Source organism: Bufo bufo, chromosome 11 (genome assembly GCF_905171765.1).
Source record: "Bufo bufo chromosome 11, aBufBuf1.1, whole genome shotgun sequence".
In the NCBI taxonomy this organism is placed as follows: Eukaryota; Metazoa; Chordata; class Amphibia; order Anura; family Bufonidae; genus Bufo; species Bufo bufo.
In genome coordinates this window covers 22,243,413-22,263,236 of record NC_053399.1, presented here as the reverse complement: position 1 = coordinate 22,263,236, position 19,824 = coordinate 22,243,413, and the positions used below count along the sequence as shown (strand labels likewise).

General features: G+C 44.4%; 1 protein-coding gene across 1 annotated transcript in view; it reads right to left on the bottom strand.

The window, feature by feature from the left end:
- LOC120981435 (tumor necrosis factor alpha-induced protein 2-like) overlaps window positions 1–19,177 on the bottom strand; it is a 28,567-nt gene extending 9,390 nt beyond the window's left edge. The window contains exons 1-6 of the mRNA XM_040410974.1: window positions 19,093–19,177; window positions 10,628–11,198; window positions 8,554–8,668; window positions 7,175–7,275; window positions 6,482–6,580; window positions 5,816–5,936 (exon numbers count right to left, since the gene is read on the bottom strand). Coding sequence (XP_040266908.1) covers window positions 5,816–5,936; window positions 6,482–6,580; window positions 7,175–7,275; window positions 8,554–8,668; window positions 10,628–11,198; window positions 19,093–19,177 — 1,092 coding nt within the window. The remainder of the gene's footprint in view (window positions 1–5,815; window positions 5,937–6,481; window positions 6,581–7,174; window positions 7,276–8,553; window positions 8,669–10,627; window positions 11,199–19,092) is intronic.
- Between the last annotated feature and the right edge of the window lie 647 nt (window positions 19,178–19,824).

Here is a 19,824-nt window from a genome sequence, read left to right as displayed (position 1 = left end):
TCCTCTCTGTTTCTTCCCTTTGTCTGTTTTGTCTAGGCCTCTAGGGAGACGCTTTCTTCCTCCTGTTTGAAGAAGCAGGTCGCCTCTCCCCTTTTTCCTACTGCTCAGGGTTTTCCCAGGGTGTATAGACTTAGGCACGAGGGCATGTGCATATCCACCATTAGGGTATGCACATGTGCACAGCAGTTTAGGGAAAGCCTTAGGGATCACTAGGAGGTGACCCTTTTCTCCCTAGCTTTTGGGCCTAGTCATTTGTTCTGTTGGTTTTCCCTGTGTTTGGTTATTTCCCTGCTCACCTACCTACCGTGACATTATAACCCGCCATAAAACTGCTGTTTGCGAAATGGAGGCTATGGATGCCTTGGTTGATCGCATGCAGGGATTATCGCTGTAGGTTGCTGATCTCCGCAGTTCTGTTGCCCGGTGTCAGAATTCTCTGGCGTCTGGCGCCGTTGGAGAAAATCAGGTCTGCTTTGAGCCTAAAGTCGCTCTCCCTGATAGGTTCTCAGGGGGTGGTGATGACTTTATACGGTTCAGGGAGTTCTGCAGGTTGTATTTTCGTCTGGGGCCGATGTCATCTGGTGACAAGAATCAAAGAGTGTGGATCATTATATCTCTGCTCAAAGGGGACGCGCAGTCCTGGGCCTTTTTTCTTCTGACCGGTTCACCATCCCTCCGGTCGGTGGATGAATTTTTTAGAGCCTTGGGCTTGATTTATGATGACCCAGACCGCGTCTCTATGGCTGAATCTAAGCTGCGCAGTTTGTTACAGGGAGAACGTACTGCGGAGTCGTATTGTGCAGAATTTAGAAGATGGGCAACTGACTCTGGGTGGAATGATCCTGCACTCTAGAGTCAGTTTAGTCAGGCCCTATCTGAGAGGTTGAAAGATGCCCTTGCTTTTCATGAGTATCCCGATTCATTGGAGACAGCCATGTCTTTGGCAGTGCGGCTTGATAGACGTCTTAGAGAAAGGTATAAGATTCCTCTCGAGCGGGGGGTCCCGTCTGTAGGTGGATCTGTCCCACCTAGTCCCCGGGGTAATATGACTTTTGAATCTGGGGCAGGAGAGGAGCCTATGCAGTTGGGCCAGGTTTCCTTTCACTCAGGTGATAGGGATTTTAGGAAGCTGAAAAAGCTATGTTACTTCTGTGGAAAAGAAGGTCATTTTGTTTGTGCATGTCCTTTTGTTAAACCTCAAAGCAGTAATGAAAAACTACGGAGGTATTCACATAAAGAGAAAAAAAAGACTTCCCTGACTCTTGGTAGTGTGAATGGGGAGTCTGAGCAAGCAAATATGCAGTCTCCCTGCAATACCCGTTTCCTCCTGCCTGCCATGGTGGCGCTAGACTCCCCATTCAGGTATTTGTTGACAGTGGTGCGGGGGTAAACCTTATTGATTTTCAGTTCTTCCAAAATCTTGGTTTTAGAACTAGCACTTTAGATAAAGAGATACCAGTGTTTGCTATTGATTCCTCCCCTCTCTCACAAAAGAGTCTGATTCATATCGTTCATGACATTAAGTTAAGGGTGGGTGATTCACATGTTGAGTCCATTTCTTGTTTTGTTATGAAGGGCTTGCCTGCTCCGATGGTTCTGGGTTTACCGTGGTTGATAAAGCATAACCCTACTATTGACTGGCAAACAAGACAAATCAGTAGCTGGAGTGAATTTTGTTCGGACAACTGTCTTTGTGCTTCTATCTCAGGGGTGTCAACTATGGTCCTACCTCAGTTTCTCTCTGATTTTGCGGACGTATTCTAGGAGGGTGGAGCCCAGGAGCTGCCTCCACATCGAGAATATGATTGTCTGGTCAATCTCATCCCTGGAGCTAAACTGCCAAAATCTCGACAATACAACCTTTCCCAACCCGAAAGAGAAGCTATGCGGAAGTATATTGCAGAGAGTTTGGCAAAGGGACATATTAGGCCATCTAAGTCCTCTGTGGCCACTACTTATTTTTCGTAAAAAAGAAAGACGGATCACTTAGACAGTGTTTAGATTTCCGGGAATTGAATCTCATTATGGTCCGTGATCCGCATCCCCTTCCTTTGATTTCTGATCTATTTGATCAAATTGTCGGAGCCACGGTGTTCTCCAAGTTGGATTTAAGAGGAGCTTATAATCTGATCAGAATTAAGGAAGGAGATGAGTGGAAAACGGCCTTCAATACACCCAAAGGTTATTTCGAGAATCTTGCCATGCCCTTTGGTTTAACTAATGCGCCAGCGGTCTTTCAGCGATTTGTGAATGATATTTTCCATCATTTAGTGGGAAGGTTCATTGTTGTTTACCTTGATGATATACTAATTTACTCACCCGATTTGGAGACCCATCAGGATCACGTGAGACAGCTGTTGTCGATCCTTCGGGAGAATAAATTGTATGCAAAATTGGAAAAATGTGTATTTGCTGTCCAGGAGCTACCGTTTTTAGGATACCTGCTTTCAGACTCTGGTTTTCGTATGGACCCCGAAAAGGTCGGGGCGGTAATGGAATGGGAATAGCCTGAGAATCAGAAAGCTCTGATGCGGTTTTTGGGTTTTACCAATTACTACAGAAAATTCATCTTGAATTATTCCACCATTGTAAAACCTTTGACAGATATGACTAAAAAAGGCGCAGACTTTTCTGTCTGGTCGGATGAGGCTTTACAGGCCTTTTCTGCTATTAAGAAATGTTTTGCGTCTGCTCCCATTCTGATGCAACCTGATGTGTCTCAACCGTTTATCGTGGAGGTTGATGCATCAGAAGTGGGGGTCGGAGCAGTTCTGTCGCAGGGTCCATCCACTAGCAAATGGCGTCCGTGTGCTTTTTTCTTCAAACAACTCTCGGGCGCTGAAGGGAATTATGATGTAGGAGATAGAGAGTTGCTGGCCATTAAATTGGCCTTTGAGGAATAGAGTCATTGGTTGGAGGGGGCTACTCATCCTATTACGGTATATACTGACCACAAGAATTTGGCTTACTTGCAGTCTGCTAAGCGCCTGAATACTAGACAGGCTAGAAGGTCACTGTTTTTTACTAGGTTCAATTTTGTGGTCACCTTTCGCCCTGGGGTTAAAAACGTCAAGGCAGATGCGTTGTCAAGTAGTTTTCCTAGGGGGAGTGATTCTGAGGCTCCCACTCCAATTTTGGCTGATGAGGTGGTGGTTTCCGCTCTGTACCCCGAGTTGGAGATAGAGGTGGTGAGGGCCCAGGAGAAGGCTCCTGATTCTTGTCCTCCAGACAAGTTGTTTGTTCCTGCTGAACTGCGATACAAGGTGTTCAAGGAAAATCATGATGCGGTCCTTGCGGGACAACCTGGAAGCAAATCCACCATAGATCTTATTTCCCAGAGATTCTGGTGGCCAGGGTTGCGCAAGGGTGTGGAGGGTTATGTGACAGCTTGTGAGACCTGTGCACACGCGAAGGTGGCTCACACTCTGCCTTCAGGATCCCTTCTTCCTTTATCCATCCCGTCTCGTCCTTGGACGCATTTGTCCATGGACTTTATTACCGATTTACCGTGTTCCTCTGGGAAAACTGTCATTTTGGTGGTAGTGGATCGCTTCAGTAAGATGGCCCACTTTGTACCGTTGCCTAGCTTGCCCAATGCCAAAACTCTCGCTCAGGTTTTTATCGATAACATTGTGAAACTACATGGCATTCCCTCTGATGTGGTGTCTGATAGGGGGACGCAATTTGTTTCCAGGTTTTGGAGGGCGTTCTGCTCTCGCCTGGGAATTCAACTGTCTTTTTCTTCGGCTTTTCATCCCCAGTCGAATGGTCAGACAGAGCGCACTAACCAAAACCTGGAGACCTATTTGAGGTGTTTTGTTGCCGAGAACCAGGATGACTGGTCCTCGTTCTTGTCTGTAGCCGAATTTCCCTTGAATAACCGTAGACAGGAGTCCACTGATAAGTTGCCATTTCTTGGCGTATATGGTTTTCACCCACAGTTTGGTACTTTTTCTGGGACTGGATCTTCTGGGATGCCAGAAGAGGAGAGATTCTCTTCTGCCTTGTCATCTATCTGGCGGAAGATCCAAGTTAATTTGGAAAAGATGGGTGAAAGATATAAACGGATGGCTGACAGGAGATGTATGACTGGTCTGGACCTGTGTGTGGGTGATTCGGTGTGGTTGTCCACTAGAAACATTAAGCTGAAGGTTCCATCTTGGAAATTGGGTCCAAGATTTATTGGCCCTTACAAAATCTCTGCAATTGTCAATCCGGTGGCGTTTCATCTGGATCTTCCGCAGACCTGGAAGATCCATAATGTGTTTCACAGGTCTTTATTAAAGAAATATGTGGAACCTGTGGAACCATCTCCATTGCAACCTCCTCCTGTCCTGGTGGATGGCAATTTGGAGTTTAAAATCTCTAAGATTCTCAACTCATGTGTTCTTCAGGGTTCCCTCCAGTACCTGGTGCACTGGAAGGGATACGGTCCCGAGGAAAGAATGTGGGTTCCGGCTGCTGATGTCAGTGCTAGCCTCCTGGTGAGGGCCTTTCACAGGGCACACCCGGATAAGGTTGGTTCGGGGTGTACGGAGGTCACCCGTAGAAGCGGGGGGGGTACTGTCACGCCTTGCCCTGTGAATGTGCGGAGATCTGTCAGACTGGCTGCACATGTCTGACTTCTTGGTTTGTTTTGATTTGGATTTAGGCTGGATCCACCTTCCCTCAGGTGCACTTCATTGTTAGTGAGGCTATTTATCCCTCCTTCCCTTAGTGGCCTGTGCGGGTTATAGTTCATTCCTGTGAGCTTTGGATGTGTTGTGGATCGTCTGCTCCAGCTCTGCTCAGCTCAAGATAAGTCCTCTCTGTTTCTTCCCTTTGTGTGTTTTGTCTAGGCTTCTAGGGAGACGCTTGTTTCCTCCTGTTTAAAGAAGCAGGTCGCCTCTCCCCTTTTCCCTACTGCTCAGGGTTTTCCCAGGGTGTATAGACTTAGGCACGAGGGCATGTGCATATCCACCATTAGGGTATGCACATGTGCACAGCAGTTCAGGGAAAGCCTTAGGGATCACTAGGAGGTGACCCTTTTCTCCCTAGCTTTTGGGCCTAGTCATTTGTTCTGTTGGTTTTCCCTGTGTTTGGTTATTTCCCTGCTCACCTACCTACCGTGACAGTCTGTCATAGACTTGTATGGAGTTTCAAAGCAAGTCCCTGGGAATGACTGAGCAGTTTTTCCAGACATAAACAAGTCTTCAGACATAAACAATAAAGCTGAACCAGAGACTCATAAAGTCAGGGTGTCTGGTTTTCCCCTCCAAAACTTTGCATAGGTTGCAAGTCATAAAGTTTCTCAGTATTAGCTGGCTGTGCATAAAACCTTTCCACCGTGCAGTGCAGATGAACAGGATATATTACAATAAACATGTAAAATGCAGTTCCACAATATAAAACAGTATAAGTGCACACAACAGCATAAATTACAGTGCAAGTTAACCCTTCAAAGTGCAATAAAGTAGGGCGTTGATGGCTTTGCATAATAGCCATAGGGGCAAATAGCCACAAACATCCATAGTCCAAAGTACCCCTGCTCCAGGGCACTACAGAAGCACTGGGAAGGTAGGGTCCATCATCAATTCACCTTATGTAAGGGGTGATGTAAAAAAATGCAAAGGGCTCCACAGACACCCCAACAGTGGACAACCCGCGGGTCTTGGAGAAAGCGAACCTTGGAGTGGTAATTGTGTTTGTGTAAACCAACTCCAGGAGAAGCTGCCATTTTGGTTTTTGAGATGCAGCCTCAAATATAATATGGGCAATGAGGTGAAGAGTACTCAGAGTAATGTGTCTGACCTCGAGTAATGTGTCTGATACTTACTTGCATGTTTTGAAACAAATCCTTCAGGAGAACGCTGAAACCTTGATCTTCAATCTCACCAAGGATCATATAGATTTTCTGCTTTATGTCTTCTCCAGCACTTGCACGTTCAATAAAGACCCTGGGATGACAAACTATATGAACTGACCGTCCTAGAGGGGCTTATAATACTGGTGTCGTCTTATGTGATGGAGCGCCCTCTATAGCTACAACCCTGAAAACTTCATCTACTCAGCAGCAGCCCCCAGTCAGTATGACTTAAGGCCCCTTCACATTGCTCAATGGAGAAGGTAATTGTCCTGAAGGAAAGCTTCCTTCCCAACAATCGCCTGCTTGTCGGTGAAGGAGATTGCTGCATTTACATACAGAGATCCCCTCCACTGTATAGGGAGGAGTGATCACTAATGCCATCGCTTGTTCCCATACAGAGTCATTGTTTATAGATAGCAGGGCGTGTATAGATGGTACGATCAGCTGCCAGCAAACGGTCATTTAGGTGTCTGCCTGAACAACAGCTTCACCAGATGAACGGTGGCACCTTTAAACAGGCCGATTAACATGCACATTTGTACACTATAATGGGGCAGTGTAAAGGGGCCTTTAGGAGGACCCGCAGTCTGACAACACCTAGTGCTATACACAAAACTGTTTTGTTAGCATTCTCACCTGAAATGGTCGCAGCAGTTGAGGTTGGCAATGATGATGTCCATAAAATGCAGCTTTGATTTGTTCTTTTCACAATGATTGCCAATTGAAATTTTATAGCTAAATATAAAAGTTACAACGTATCAGCGGATGATAAGAGTATTTCTGCAATAATAGCATGTTATCAAACATTTCGCCGATTTTCGCGTCGTTAGCCGGCGCATGCGCAATAGTTACTGTGATGCCATACAAGGAATGGGCATCTCAGTGCGCATGCGCCGGCCAAAGGAATGAGTGCGCCGGCACGGGATATCGGCAGCATAACAAGTTAGTACAAAGGTGGTCAGAGGGAAAGGACGGGCGGGCGGAGGGTAGGAAGGGGTGGGGGGACGCAATGAGAAGACTGAGCAAGCAGGGCACCTAAGAGAGTAACGCCGCCCCTGGGCACTTGCGAGCCCTCATTTGCATATCTTATAAAGATCATTTTTGAGGGTTCTATAAGTCCAGGATTGATGCCAGAGGTAACGTTTTTATTAACTGTAAGCATGCTAGGGAGCTGTGGGAAGGGTTAAAAAAGTGAAATGCTGGTGACAGACTCCCTTTAATGATGGCTTATCCTGAGGACAAGTCGCCAATAGTAAAATCCTGGACAACCATGTTAATATACTTGTGGTTGGTCAGACAGTACCATTACGGTAGAGCTCTCAATTTTACCTTTGGAGGAATTCAAGGAATTCAGTTGCCAGGATCGGTGTCACCTTGTTTGCAAAATCATCTGATATTCCTTTAGCTGCATTCATTCCGCTGTCATAAATCTGTTGGGGAGAGTTCACAAATTTTTAGTGGCATTTTTTTTACATTTTTTCTGGTTTAATGGTCTTTTTTTTTTTTGCACCAGCTCCAGATGTTAGCTGAAGATCTATGGGAAATCTAAAATACAGGACACACAAGCATGTTTTTGCTACTAGCGTTTTTGTTTATTAGGTGGTATCTGGTGTTTTGGGTTATTTTTTTCCTGAAATTTTGAAAAACGCAGTTCACATAAAAAAAAAGCCATAAAAACAGCATGCAGTAAGGGAAACATTGCGTGCAGTTTCTATGTTTTATTTAATTTAATTTTTTCAGTGAACAAAAAGAACTAGAGCAAAATTGCGTCTGAAGGCCCTAAAAACAATGTCGGTGTATTGCTAATGTAAAGTGAGAAGTGAGTTCTACAGGGACACGTGGCACCTTGATGGGCTCACTACTATGGTCGTACATGTGGGGGCTGGGCGTAGCTTGAATCTGTAATAGGCCCCGAACAATCACACATCATTTATAATACTGGTCTCCTGGTATGGAATTAGATGGACTTTTGGGCCCCATGTGTGGCTACAACCTCTGCACGTCGTATTGTTATACCCCTAGTTTTGGCTCTGCTAGAAATAAGATTTAATTTTCTTTTTTTTTTACCTTAAGGATATCCTCAGATAAGCTAGAATGAAAAACGGATCCCAACATCTCTGGTGGACGTTCCTCCTTCCACTGGTCCTCTTCCATTCTTAAAGTGTTGGTCATCCAGTTCTCAAGTAGTCCCTTTGCAAATAATTGAAGTCAGTGGAGCTGAGCAGTAATACCACACACAACCTGTGGACAGGCGTAGTGCTATTTTTGCTGTCTTGGTGTACAGCAACCCATTAAAGCAGAGGATTGTTGGGGGTGCCAGGAATCGGACCCTCACCGATCTGATACCAATGACATTTTTAAGCATAGATCATTAATATTACAGTCATAGAAAACCTCTTTACCCTACTGGGATCTCCAGCGATCAGCTGAAATCAGTGAAAACCTGGCAATAAATGTTGAATTTCCCTGCACTGCCACCACAGGGGAAATAAAGTATTACATTATGTCCATTCAAATCAATGGGCTGTTTGTGTAATACAGGACAGGGTTGTCCTCCACAGCGCTCTACCAAAGAGATGAGGATCCTGAACAGAGGACCCATCATTTCTACAATGAAATTCTGCAAACCCCTTTAGTTCTTAAACGAAGTTTATACTATACTCTGTACGGAAAAGAATAATGTGCAGTACATGAAATGATGAACTCACCTTTTGATCAAGTATATACATCTTTTCAAGATGGCAGACCTTTTCTGAAGGTAGAAGTTCCTCCAGTTGAGGGACATTTATGTGATTGATCAGAACTGGATCTCTCAGGATGCTGCTGGGAAAAAGCCATGACTGATATTAGGGTTTGATCACCACATGCTATCGCCTTAATGACCACCCAAAGCATTGCATCGGCCAATACGAACAGGAGTAGGACAACCCAAAATGCCTCAGACCGTGTCACGTATGTAGTCTGCTGATGATGCACATTAAAAGGGTTGACCATTGTAAAGTCATTTAGGCGCTTGCTAAAATATTATGAGATCAGCCCCCGATGTCCTCCTTTCAGAAGTCCTCCCCCTCTTATTTCATACACTGCTCCACTCTCTGTATGGTGCACTGCTCCCAACATGGATGCTGATGGAACGACCATGAACGACCTCCATGACGCTGCACAGTGTTAGGCCTCTTTCACGCGACCGTATGTATTTTGCAGTCCGCAAAAAACGGATCTGCAAAAAATACGGATGACGTCCGTGTGCATTCCGTATTTTGCGGAACGGAACAGCCGGCCCCTAATAGAACAGGACTATCCTTGTCCATAATGCGGACAATAACAGAACATGTTCTATTTTTTTAGTGGCACGGAAATACGGAAACGGAATGCGCACGGGGTACCTTCCGTTTTTTTTGCGGACCCATTGAAATGAACGGTTCCGTATACGGTCCGCAAAAAAAACGGAACGGAAACTGAATGAAAATACGTTCATGTGCAAGAGGGAGTTATTCAAGGGAGGTTTCTGGTGGACGGGTCTGGTCCCATGGGGGGGAGCTCCATGGGTTATCCCTGCAGAAATAAAAGGGGAGGCTTCTGATCAGAGGGCCTGATATGGAAAGGGGTTGTCTTGTTGTTGTTTTTCTTTTTTCTTTTTTTATTGCATTTAGTTTTTCTTGTTTTTTTTAATTTTATTATTATTGTCAGCTTTAATCATTGTGTAATGGAAAGTCCTTCCACTTTGTCATATAGGGGCAACCCCCGTTTGTGACACCTGTATACTGCATCAGGATGTTTCAGCAAGGGCATCGTTGCCAACAGTCCTGAATGGGAATGTGTCATCAGAAAATTACCTGCTGTTTCAATCACTTTATGTTTAACATATTTTTTAAGATTTTTTTTTTAATTTTCCATGTATTTCACATATTTAAAAAAAAAATCTTGCAATCCTGTTTTCCCACTGACCTCTAAGCCTAATAATCGGCGCCACTTCTTGGTCTTTACCGATCTCTTTACTGCAGTTATCTGCTTATCTACACACAGAGGTGATATCATTACAGGCAGGATTAGAATGACAGATAAGACAGGATTCACCCTTCATATTAGGTGATTGTCACATCTTATCTATTCTTTCCTGGTACAATGACCTCTGCACAGGTCACAGACCATGCCTAGAAGACTCTCCCATTGAAGTCAGTGAGGTCCCCTCCTGACCATTGTGTCTATGGACTATGGGGCTGCCGTAAAGCAATTATTTTAATGCTGTGTAAATGCTGTTCAGAACATCTCATGCAAGATGGCTGCCCCCATAACCATGTCCACGAAATAGAATGAAAAAAAATTCTGTAATCAGAAAATATAGACAGATTAGAAAAAAAAAAATGTGTCACTATCTCATTTTAACTGGCGAATAAAATTTTTGGTGCCACATTTCCTTTAATTTTCAGAGACAGACCCTGAAAATTTGGGCTGTTCTGGGCTGAAAAAGTGGGTGGTCCAAGTTGCATTTTGGGGCAGGGCCTACATGCCCTCAATTTACCGTCTAGCATGTTGGTAAGTATACAAAGGGTGTCTTCATGAGACATCTCGTTTGACTGGCTCTTTGAGAGTTCTAGAGAGCGCCTTGAAGTGGTGTCTCTGGAAGCTCTCAGGACATGGTGCCGGGGTGCAACTGCTACCTTTGCACCACCCATAGCTAAGGCGATTACGTTGGTTGGGTTCCTGATTTCAAGAAATAACCAACTCTGAGATGTTTGCCTCCTTCTCCTTGGTCCATTGTGAGAAGTATTGGGAACTTACCTAGGATAGATGCTATGGGTGAAGCTCAGCAGGACGTGGATGTCATTAATGTACAGCTCATACTCCGTAATCAGGCTTAGTTCAGACTGGAGATGCTGGTGATACTGTAGAGCGTATGTAGTTGCTACGTCAAAGTCCTCTGGGTAATGAGGTTTCAGGTTTTCGATGACATGGGTTAGACCGCTCTTTATCGTCTTTCCCAGAGTGACTAATACTTGGGACAAAGAGCAGCCTGGAGCCTCCTGTGAAAATTTGGGCAACCTGTTAATCTGTTCAGTGACCGACGACGCAACGCACTCTTTCCATCTGATTTTCCATGACCCACATTGGTGTCTTCGATCTTCGTGTTCTTGTTCCACTATGGCCGCTATAGCCTCCTTAAGGCGATTTCCATCCTTACTGGAAAGTGAATCTTTAATCACCCTGACAACTCTTTCCTCCATGTAAAGTGACTCGACCTCCCCTTTCCTCTCGTTGTCTCTGGAGCCACCACTGTAGACCTCCTGCGTCGTGACGATCAATTCTTTGGTTTTCTCCCAAAAAGTTTTCTGCTTGTGGTATTCGTCAATAACTGAGAAAAAATATCAGAACTGGAATTTGTTATCTTGTATTTTAGTGCAATTTGAGTGTCTGTGCCATTCTTAAAGGCTATGAACACCTTTTGGGAGCAATTTTTTTAAAATGATTGCATCTTACTTATTTTGGGCTAAAAATAATTTTTCCAATTGATCTTTATTAAAAAATATTGTGCCGTTCTGTCACAAAGCGTTAACTGTTTGTGTAGTGTGAATGGTACGGTTTACTTTCACTTTGTGCCCTTATCGAATAACTCCTATCTCTAAATTGCTAAAAGGTCATAAGCACTTGTTTGCAGGTCCTGTTACACCTCCAGATGTAATAGATGCTGCCAAAATGATTGATTATTTTTAAACATGTTGAAAGGCTCCGATTACCCGATGAATGAATGAGCGTTTGCTCGTTCATTGGGTAATCGGCGGCAGTATTACACTGCCAGATCATCGCTAACGAGCGCTCATACAAACGCTCATTAGTGATCATCTTAGCGATTATCTGCTAGTGTAATAGGGCCTTAAAGGGGTTGTCTCATGACAGGCAATGGGGGCATATCGCTAGGATAAGGTACCACTTGGAACCAAACCCGAGTTCGGGAAATGTTTTTTTTTTTTTACAGTAGGAAATTAATTTATGAAGTTATTATGCGAAGTCTTAGGAGCCAATACATTCTAAGCGCTCGCGCCGTACAGTATTCAAACAAAGTATTATGCGAATTGACTTTGGATGTTTCATCGATTCATCGATTTGCTCATCCCTACTAATGACCTATCCAGAGGAATAACAGGGACCCCCGCCAATCAGCTGTGTGAGAAGGCACCGGGGATAGCAGTAGTGCTGGGGCTTCTCTCAGCTCACCAAGCACAGCGCCATACATTGTATAGTGGCTATGCCTGGTATCGCGCTCAGCCGCATTCACCTCTATGGGGCTGAGCTGTGCCTAGGCGACGTGACCGATGAAGATGACATCATATGGCCTAGGAAAAGCTCCAAGAAGCCTGCGGCGCTACTGCCAGTGCCTTCTCAAACAGCTGATCGGCAGGGGTCCCGGGTGTTGGATCCCCCATTATCCTCCGCATAGGTCATCAGTATAAAAGTCTCGGAAAACCCCTTTGATTTTTAAAGTCAATTACTGCTATTCAGGGAGGGGTGCACCACCAATGAGGCGAGGTGAAGAGATTGGGATTATCGGTTTCTCCAGTATAGTATTGGGAAGCACAGTTGGCACAGTATGTGGCGCTGTATTACCATGTATGTTCTGTAGCGCTGTATGTAATGTTTTCCAAGTATGTCTTTAAGGCCTCATGCACACGACCGTTGTTCTGGTCCGCATCCGAGCTGTAGTTTTTGCGGCTCAGGTGCGGACCTATTTACATCAATGGGGCCGCAAAAGATGCGGACAGCGCTCCGTTGCTCTGTTCCGTGGCCCCGCAAAAAAAATATAACATGTCCTATTCTTGTCCATTTTGTGGACAAGAATAGGCATTTCTACAATGGGCCGCCTGTTCCGTTTTGCAAATTGCGAAAGACACACAGGCGGCTTCCGTGTTTTGCGGATCTGCAATTTGCGGACCGCAAAAAACTAAACGGTCTTGTGCATGAGGCCTAACAGTAGGACTGGAGGGAAGGGGTTAGGTTAAGAAATTGGCAATGTGGGGTTGGGGCACCATTTCAGTTTTTGCCTCAGGCAGCAGAAAGGCTAGGTGCACCCCTGCTGCTATTGTGCACCTCCTCTGCTGCACAGGTGTCACTTATTTTTGGTCCACATCTGGTCCAAATTTTTTCTAGTTCGGGTGTGGACCCATTTACTTCAATGGGGCCACAAAAGATGCGGACAGTACACTGTATGCTGTCCGCATCTGTATGTCCGTTCTGTGCCATCCGCAAAAATATAGTACATGTCCTATTCTTGTCCTCATTATGGACAAGCATAGAACTGTTCTATTATGGCCCGGACGTTCTGTTCTGCAAAATGCGCGATGCAAAAAACATCTATGGCCGTGTGAATGAGCCCTTTCCATTCTATACAGAGGCTGCCGCAGAGGTACATGAGCCCTGCAGCGTAACGTAAAGCACCACGTAATTGACTCAGATTAATTCTACATATGAACTCTAACCCCGGGTTCACACCTGAGCGTTCTGAAAGGAGCGCTCTGTATGCGCGATTGTATGGGCGTTTACAAGCGCGCATACAGAGACAAGCGAACGCCCATTGTTGCGCGTTCCCGAAAGTCTATGTACGGGAACGCGCGACAAACGCCCAAAAAAACGCTCAAGTACTTGTTTGAGCGTCGGGCGTTTTACAGCGCGATCGTACGCGCTGTAAAACGCTCAGGTGAGAACTTAGGGTAAAATGGTGCCTAAAAGGTGGACACACCCTTTAAATATCTTGTCGACCGGAAAAATGTAAACTGCAGTGGATATGTCAATAATACGTCCTGTTTCTGGCCATGGGGTTCGTCACCCAGCTTTCCCACATTCCGGAATGTCAAATGTACTTAGCTATTCCTCTGTACACAAGCGTTGCGGTACCACTGCATAACTATTCAAATTTGCTTTTTTGGGCTCTGGGAAAGCTGGGTGGAAGCTGTAATAATGCAACACTTCGTACCATAGCAGTGAAGCCGTGAAGGGACATGGGTGGCGGGGACTGGGTAAGTATTGTCTATAGGTGGGGCCCAGGCATTGTTGCGAAAGGGAAGGGGTGGCGAATTTCTACTATTGGATAACCCCTCCTTGGTAGGCCCCCAGTCTCCTGTGCCCGGAGATGAGACGGAGGAGTAATTATTTATCTTGTTTCTCAGGAGAGATAATTATTTTAGCCACTAGGTGGCAGTATCGCACAGTGATGCAGCCTCCTACTGGTGTAAATTGTACAGGAGGCCCTGCAGTATCTTCTAAGCTTCTCTGCTGCTGGCAGTGAAGGAGGAGAGAACATGTCTGGCCATCCTCCTGCCCTCCCTGCTGGAGAGAAGGACTCCTCTGCGGTGCTGGGCTGATTTCTCAGATGTGTGACAGTAGTGAGCTGTAGGTGACTGTAAGGGGGAAATAGGGGATTTATTTATAGTAGACACAGATCTGTGTATGTGTGATGCTCTCTGCACAGTTCAGAATGGCATTGGGGGGACTCTGCCCTAGGGCCCCAATGCCTCTGCTTTAGGTGCACCCATTAGTACCACCGCTCCAGATGCCCCCCAATGCCCCCACTCTAAATGCACCCCTAATATTACCTCTTCTCCAGTTGCCCCTCTAATACTGCTGCCTCATGATCACCACTATTACCCTGCCTCAGGTGACTCTAAAGCCTCTGATTTAGGTGCACCCCCATATATGCCCCAGCTCTAGATGACCCCACTCTAAATGCACCGCTACTATTGCCTCTTCTCCAGTTACCCCTGCTCCAGGATCCCCACTATTACCCTGCCTCAGGTGACCCTAATGCCTCTGTTTCAGTTATGATCCTCCGTTTGTGCCCTTTGCTCACGTTGCTCCTCTAGCAACTTTGCTTGGGCTTTGTTAAAGGTTATGACCTGCAGCGACTCAATATAAATTGGTCTAAGTCGGCATGCATCCCGATTGATCCCCTGAATGGGTTAATACCGAGCCAATTGTAAATGAAGAGAATAGACAAACCCGTAAAATATCTAGGGATTCAAATAACGTCCAGTTAAATGTAATACCTAAAATACAAGAAATTAGGAAGAAAGTAGAAGTATGGAAAAAAACTATATGTTTCAATGGCAGGTTGAATTTCACTAGTGAAAATGTGTATTCTACCCTCCATGAATTATATCTTATGGAATGCGCCGGTAATAATTCCTAAAAAGCTTTTTTAAAAAATAACATCCTTACTGGCGGATTTAATATGGCGTGGCAAAAAAACCACGAATAAGAGCACAAATATTGCAGACCCGGGAGAAGGAGGGTGGATTATCGGCCCCGGATATGGAACTATACGATATGATAATATGGAGTAAGTCACAAAGATATAAGAACATGATAGCAGGTATTAATAAAAAACTGGATAAATGCAGTATTTTTCAAGTGGTGGAAGCTGACATTTCGTCACAGCATCAAATTAGTAAAATACCGCTATTTGGGCTATGGACTAAAATCTATAAAGAAGCAAGAGAACTGTGGCCCCAGACTAGACTACACACAGACCCCTTACTGAGGGATGACCTACTTCTCACAGAACTGAAGTCAATTGAACAGAAAATCTGGTGGAAATACGGAATTTTCAGACTGGGACAGGTATGGAAGGAGGGAGATATAGTCACATATTCAGATCTTAAAAATGAAGGCGGGTTTGGGAATAGGGACTTGAGTCTCTTCTATTTACAACTGAAACAAGCTCTACGAGTGTCGTTAGGCAGGGGAACCCCCCCCCCCCCCCCCCACCAGCCAATATTTCTAAATTAACAACAGGAAAGAAATTGGTGTCCAAGATATATGAAAGTTTGGGGGCACTATAGGGGCATCTACTGAGGCCACAAAGAAGGGGTGTTTTATATGGGGGGCTCTGTACAGTAGAATTTTATACTGGGACACATTATGGTGGGTACTATAAGGAAGTGGGGAGAGGAGTACTATGGGGTCATCTGCGGGGGGCACTAAGAAGGGGTATTTTATACTTGCAAATTATGGGGGACACTGAGGGCATCTACTGGGGCATTTTATACTGGTACATTATGGGGGGCACTAGAAGGAAGGGGGGAGAGGAGCACTATGGAGACATTTACTGGGGGCATTATATAGAGGTATTTTATACTGGCACATTATGGGGGCACTATGGGGACATTAGCTCACCTAGGGCATTACAAGGGGGTATGTTTTGCACTGTCACATTAGAAGGATAATTATTTCTACTGGGGGGGCACTATGGTGGGCTTTATTACTCCCCCATGGTATGACCCCCTAGTAGCAGCACCAGCCTCTCTCCTCTCTGCTATTCCTCTGCCCTTTCTCCAAATCCTTATTATGAAATCTTTCTCATTAGGATAAAACACAACATCAGCTCCGCCGAGCCCCCGGCCAAAGTGTTTAAATGGCGTCCGAGATCCCTAAGGGCCAAGCCAAGTAATTCTAAGTTTTCATGTGAAATATGTTTATGTTATAGACATATAGTATACACCGTGCCACACAGTATACAGTATACCTCTACACTGTGCCACACAATATACAGTATACCTCTACACTGTGCCACACAATATACAGTATACCGCTACACTGTGCCACACAATATACAGTATACCGCTACACTGTGCAACACAATATACAGTATACTGCTACCTGTGCCACACAATATACAGTATACCGCTACACTGTGCCACACAATATACAGTATACCGCTACACTGTGCCACACAATATACAGTATACCTCTATACTGTGCCACACAATATACAGTATACCGCTACACTGTGCCCCACAATGTACAGTATACCGCTACACTGTGCCACACAATATACAGTATACCGCTACACTGTGCCACACAATATACAGTATACCACTACACTGTGCCACACAATGTACAGTATACCTCTACACTGTGCCACACAATGTACAGTATACCTCTACACTGTGCCACACAATATACAGTATACCACTACACTGTGCCACACAATATACAGTATACCTCTACACTGTGCCACACAATATACAGTATACCTCTTCACTGTGCCACATAATATACGGTATACCTCTACACTGTGCCACACAATATACAGTATACCGCTACACTGTGTAGTCTGTTCTATAAGCACCATTGTTTTGTGGCGGTGGACAGAAAATAATCTGGAAGTGCCCCTCCCGAGACCAGGCTCTGGATCCGCCACTGCACAGCTCATGCGTTATTATACTTTGTGATAATGAATATGCCCCTGCCCTTAATTACATTCACAGAAACAAGCAGAGCATGGATGTCAATAAAATTATGCCCCCCCCCCTGGAAAAATGTCTGCGGACGCCCATGTGTGCAGTGCATGTGTCTTGTTTCTGACTGACTTAAGTGCAGGATATCCACATACACTCACCTAAAGAATTATTAGGAACACCTGATCTATTTCTCATTAATGCGATTATCTAGTCAACCAATCACATGGCAGTTGCTTCAATGCATTTAGGGGGGTGCTCCTGGTCAAGACAATCTCCTGAACTCCAAACTGAATGTCAGAATGGGAAAGAAAGGTGATTTAAGCAATTTTGAGCGTGGCATGGTTGTTGGTGCCAGACGGGCCGGTCTGAGTATTTCACAATCTGCTCAGTTACTGGGATTTTCACGCACAACCATTTCTAGGGTTTACAAAGAATGGTGTGAAAAGGGAAAAACATCCAGTATGCGGCAGTCCTGTGGGCAAAAATGCCTTGTGGATGCTAGAGGTCAGAGGAGAATGGGCCGACTGATTCAAGCTGATAGAAGAGCAACGTTGACTGAAATAACCACTCGTTACAACCGAGGTATGCAGCAAAGCATTTGTGAAGCCACAACACGCACAACCTTGAGGCGGATGGGCTACAACAGCAGAAGACCCCACCGGGTACCACTCATCTCCACTACAAATAGGAAAAAGAGGCTACAATTTGCACGAGCTCACCAAAATTGGACTGTTAAAGACTGGAAAAATGTTGCCTGGTCTGATGAGTCTCGATTTCTGTTGAGACATTCAAATGGTAGAGTCCGAATTTGGCAAAAATAGAATGAGAACCTGTATCCATCCTCTGACGGCTACTTCCAGCAGGATAATGCACCATGTCACAAAGCTCCAATCATTTCACATTGGTTTCTTGAACATGACAATGAGTTCACTGTACTAAAATGGCCCCACAGTCACCAGATCTCAACCCAATAGAGCATCTTTGGGATGTGGTGGAACGGGAGCTTCGTGCCCTGGATGTGCATCCCTCAAATCTCCATCAACTGCAAGATGCTATCCTATCAATATGGGCCAACATTTCTAAAGAATGCTATCAGCACCTTGTGGAATCAATGCCACGTAGAATTAAGGCAGTTCTGAAGGCAAAAGGGGGTCCAACACCGTATTAGTATGGGGGCACTAATAATTCTTTAGGTGAGTGTATGTGTAAATTCTGCCACATGTATGTTTGTGCATTTTGCTGTGAATGTCGGCCATCATACTTCATCTTTAATATTTCTGTTATCACATTAAGGGCTCATGAACACGACCGTTGGATGTTTTGCAGTCTGCAAATTGCGGATCTGCAAAACATGGATACCGGGTGTGTGCATTCCACATTATGCGGAACAGAACAGACGCCCTCTAATAGAACAGAGTCCGATCCTTGTCTGTAATGCCGACAATAATAGGACATGTTCTATCATTTTGCAGAATGGCCATGCGGACATACAGACACGGAATGCACACAGAGTCGTTTTTTTGTGGCCCCATTGAAGTGAAGTGAACGGTACAGACATGGAAAAAAAATATGTTATTGTGCAGGAGCCCTAAGGTGGGCCCTAAGTACCCCAGATCCTTATACGTGAATTGTGCACTAAAAAACACCAGAATGACTGCCTTTTTTTGGGCATTTTTCCTGGTGTTTCCCAATTTTCTTAATGACCTTTTTCCTTACTAGGAGGTCAATGTAAAAATGCATAGGAAAAAAAACTCCAAAAGCTGCAGCATGCTGCTTTTTTTTTAAAGAGCAAGAAAGAGAAAAAAGGCACCTAATGAACAAAAACAGCAGGAACAAAAAAAAAAAAACAACACACACTTGTATGTCCTGGGTTTCTAAGTTTTGGAGACCTTAAGCTAAAATCTGGATTTGGCAAAAAAAAAAGTGCAAAAACCGCTGCTAAAAACACAACAGTGCAGAAAAATGGCAGCAAAAACGTATGTATCAAAGCAGCCTGTAACTGGGGTGAAGACTTACCAGTGCGGTCTGATGTATCCATATCAGGGAGCAACGGCTGCGACGCATTATCAGATGATTTCTCTTTTTTATGCAAATTTTTCATCTCCGTGTCTGTTAAAAAAAGAGAAGTATTACCAGTAATTAGGAATGAGCAAATCGACTTCGGATGAAACATCCGAAGTCGATTCGCATAATACTTTGTTTAAATACTGAGCGCTCCGTACAGTATTAGAATGTATTGGCTCCTATGAGACGAAGTTATCACTAGTATTTCTACTGTAAAAAAAAAAACATTTCCCGAACTCGGGTTCAAGACTTCACGAAGTAATAACTTTGGCTCATAGGAGCCAATACATTCTAATACTGTACGGAGCACTCGCTCCGTACAGTATTCAAACGAAGTATTATGCAAATGGACTTCGGATGTTTCATCTGAAGTCGATTCGCTCATCCCTACCAGTAATATAATGATAATAATCCTGTTACACTACCTTTCGGTAGATGTATGGGTTTATTGAAAAATGTCAACTTCCTTTTTTCTTGTTTATTTTCTTGTTTATTTTTATTATTAGGATTGTTTTTTCTATTTTCCCCATTCGGCTTGTCTTTATCACCTGGCATCTCCCTGGCATGGGCAAAAAAATAAATCAAAAATTATATATACAGTATGTATGCGTGTGTGTGTGTATGTATATATATATATATATATATATATATATATATATATATATATATATATATATACACTCA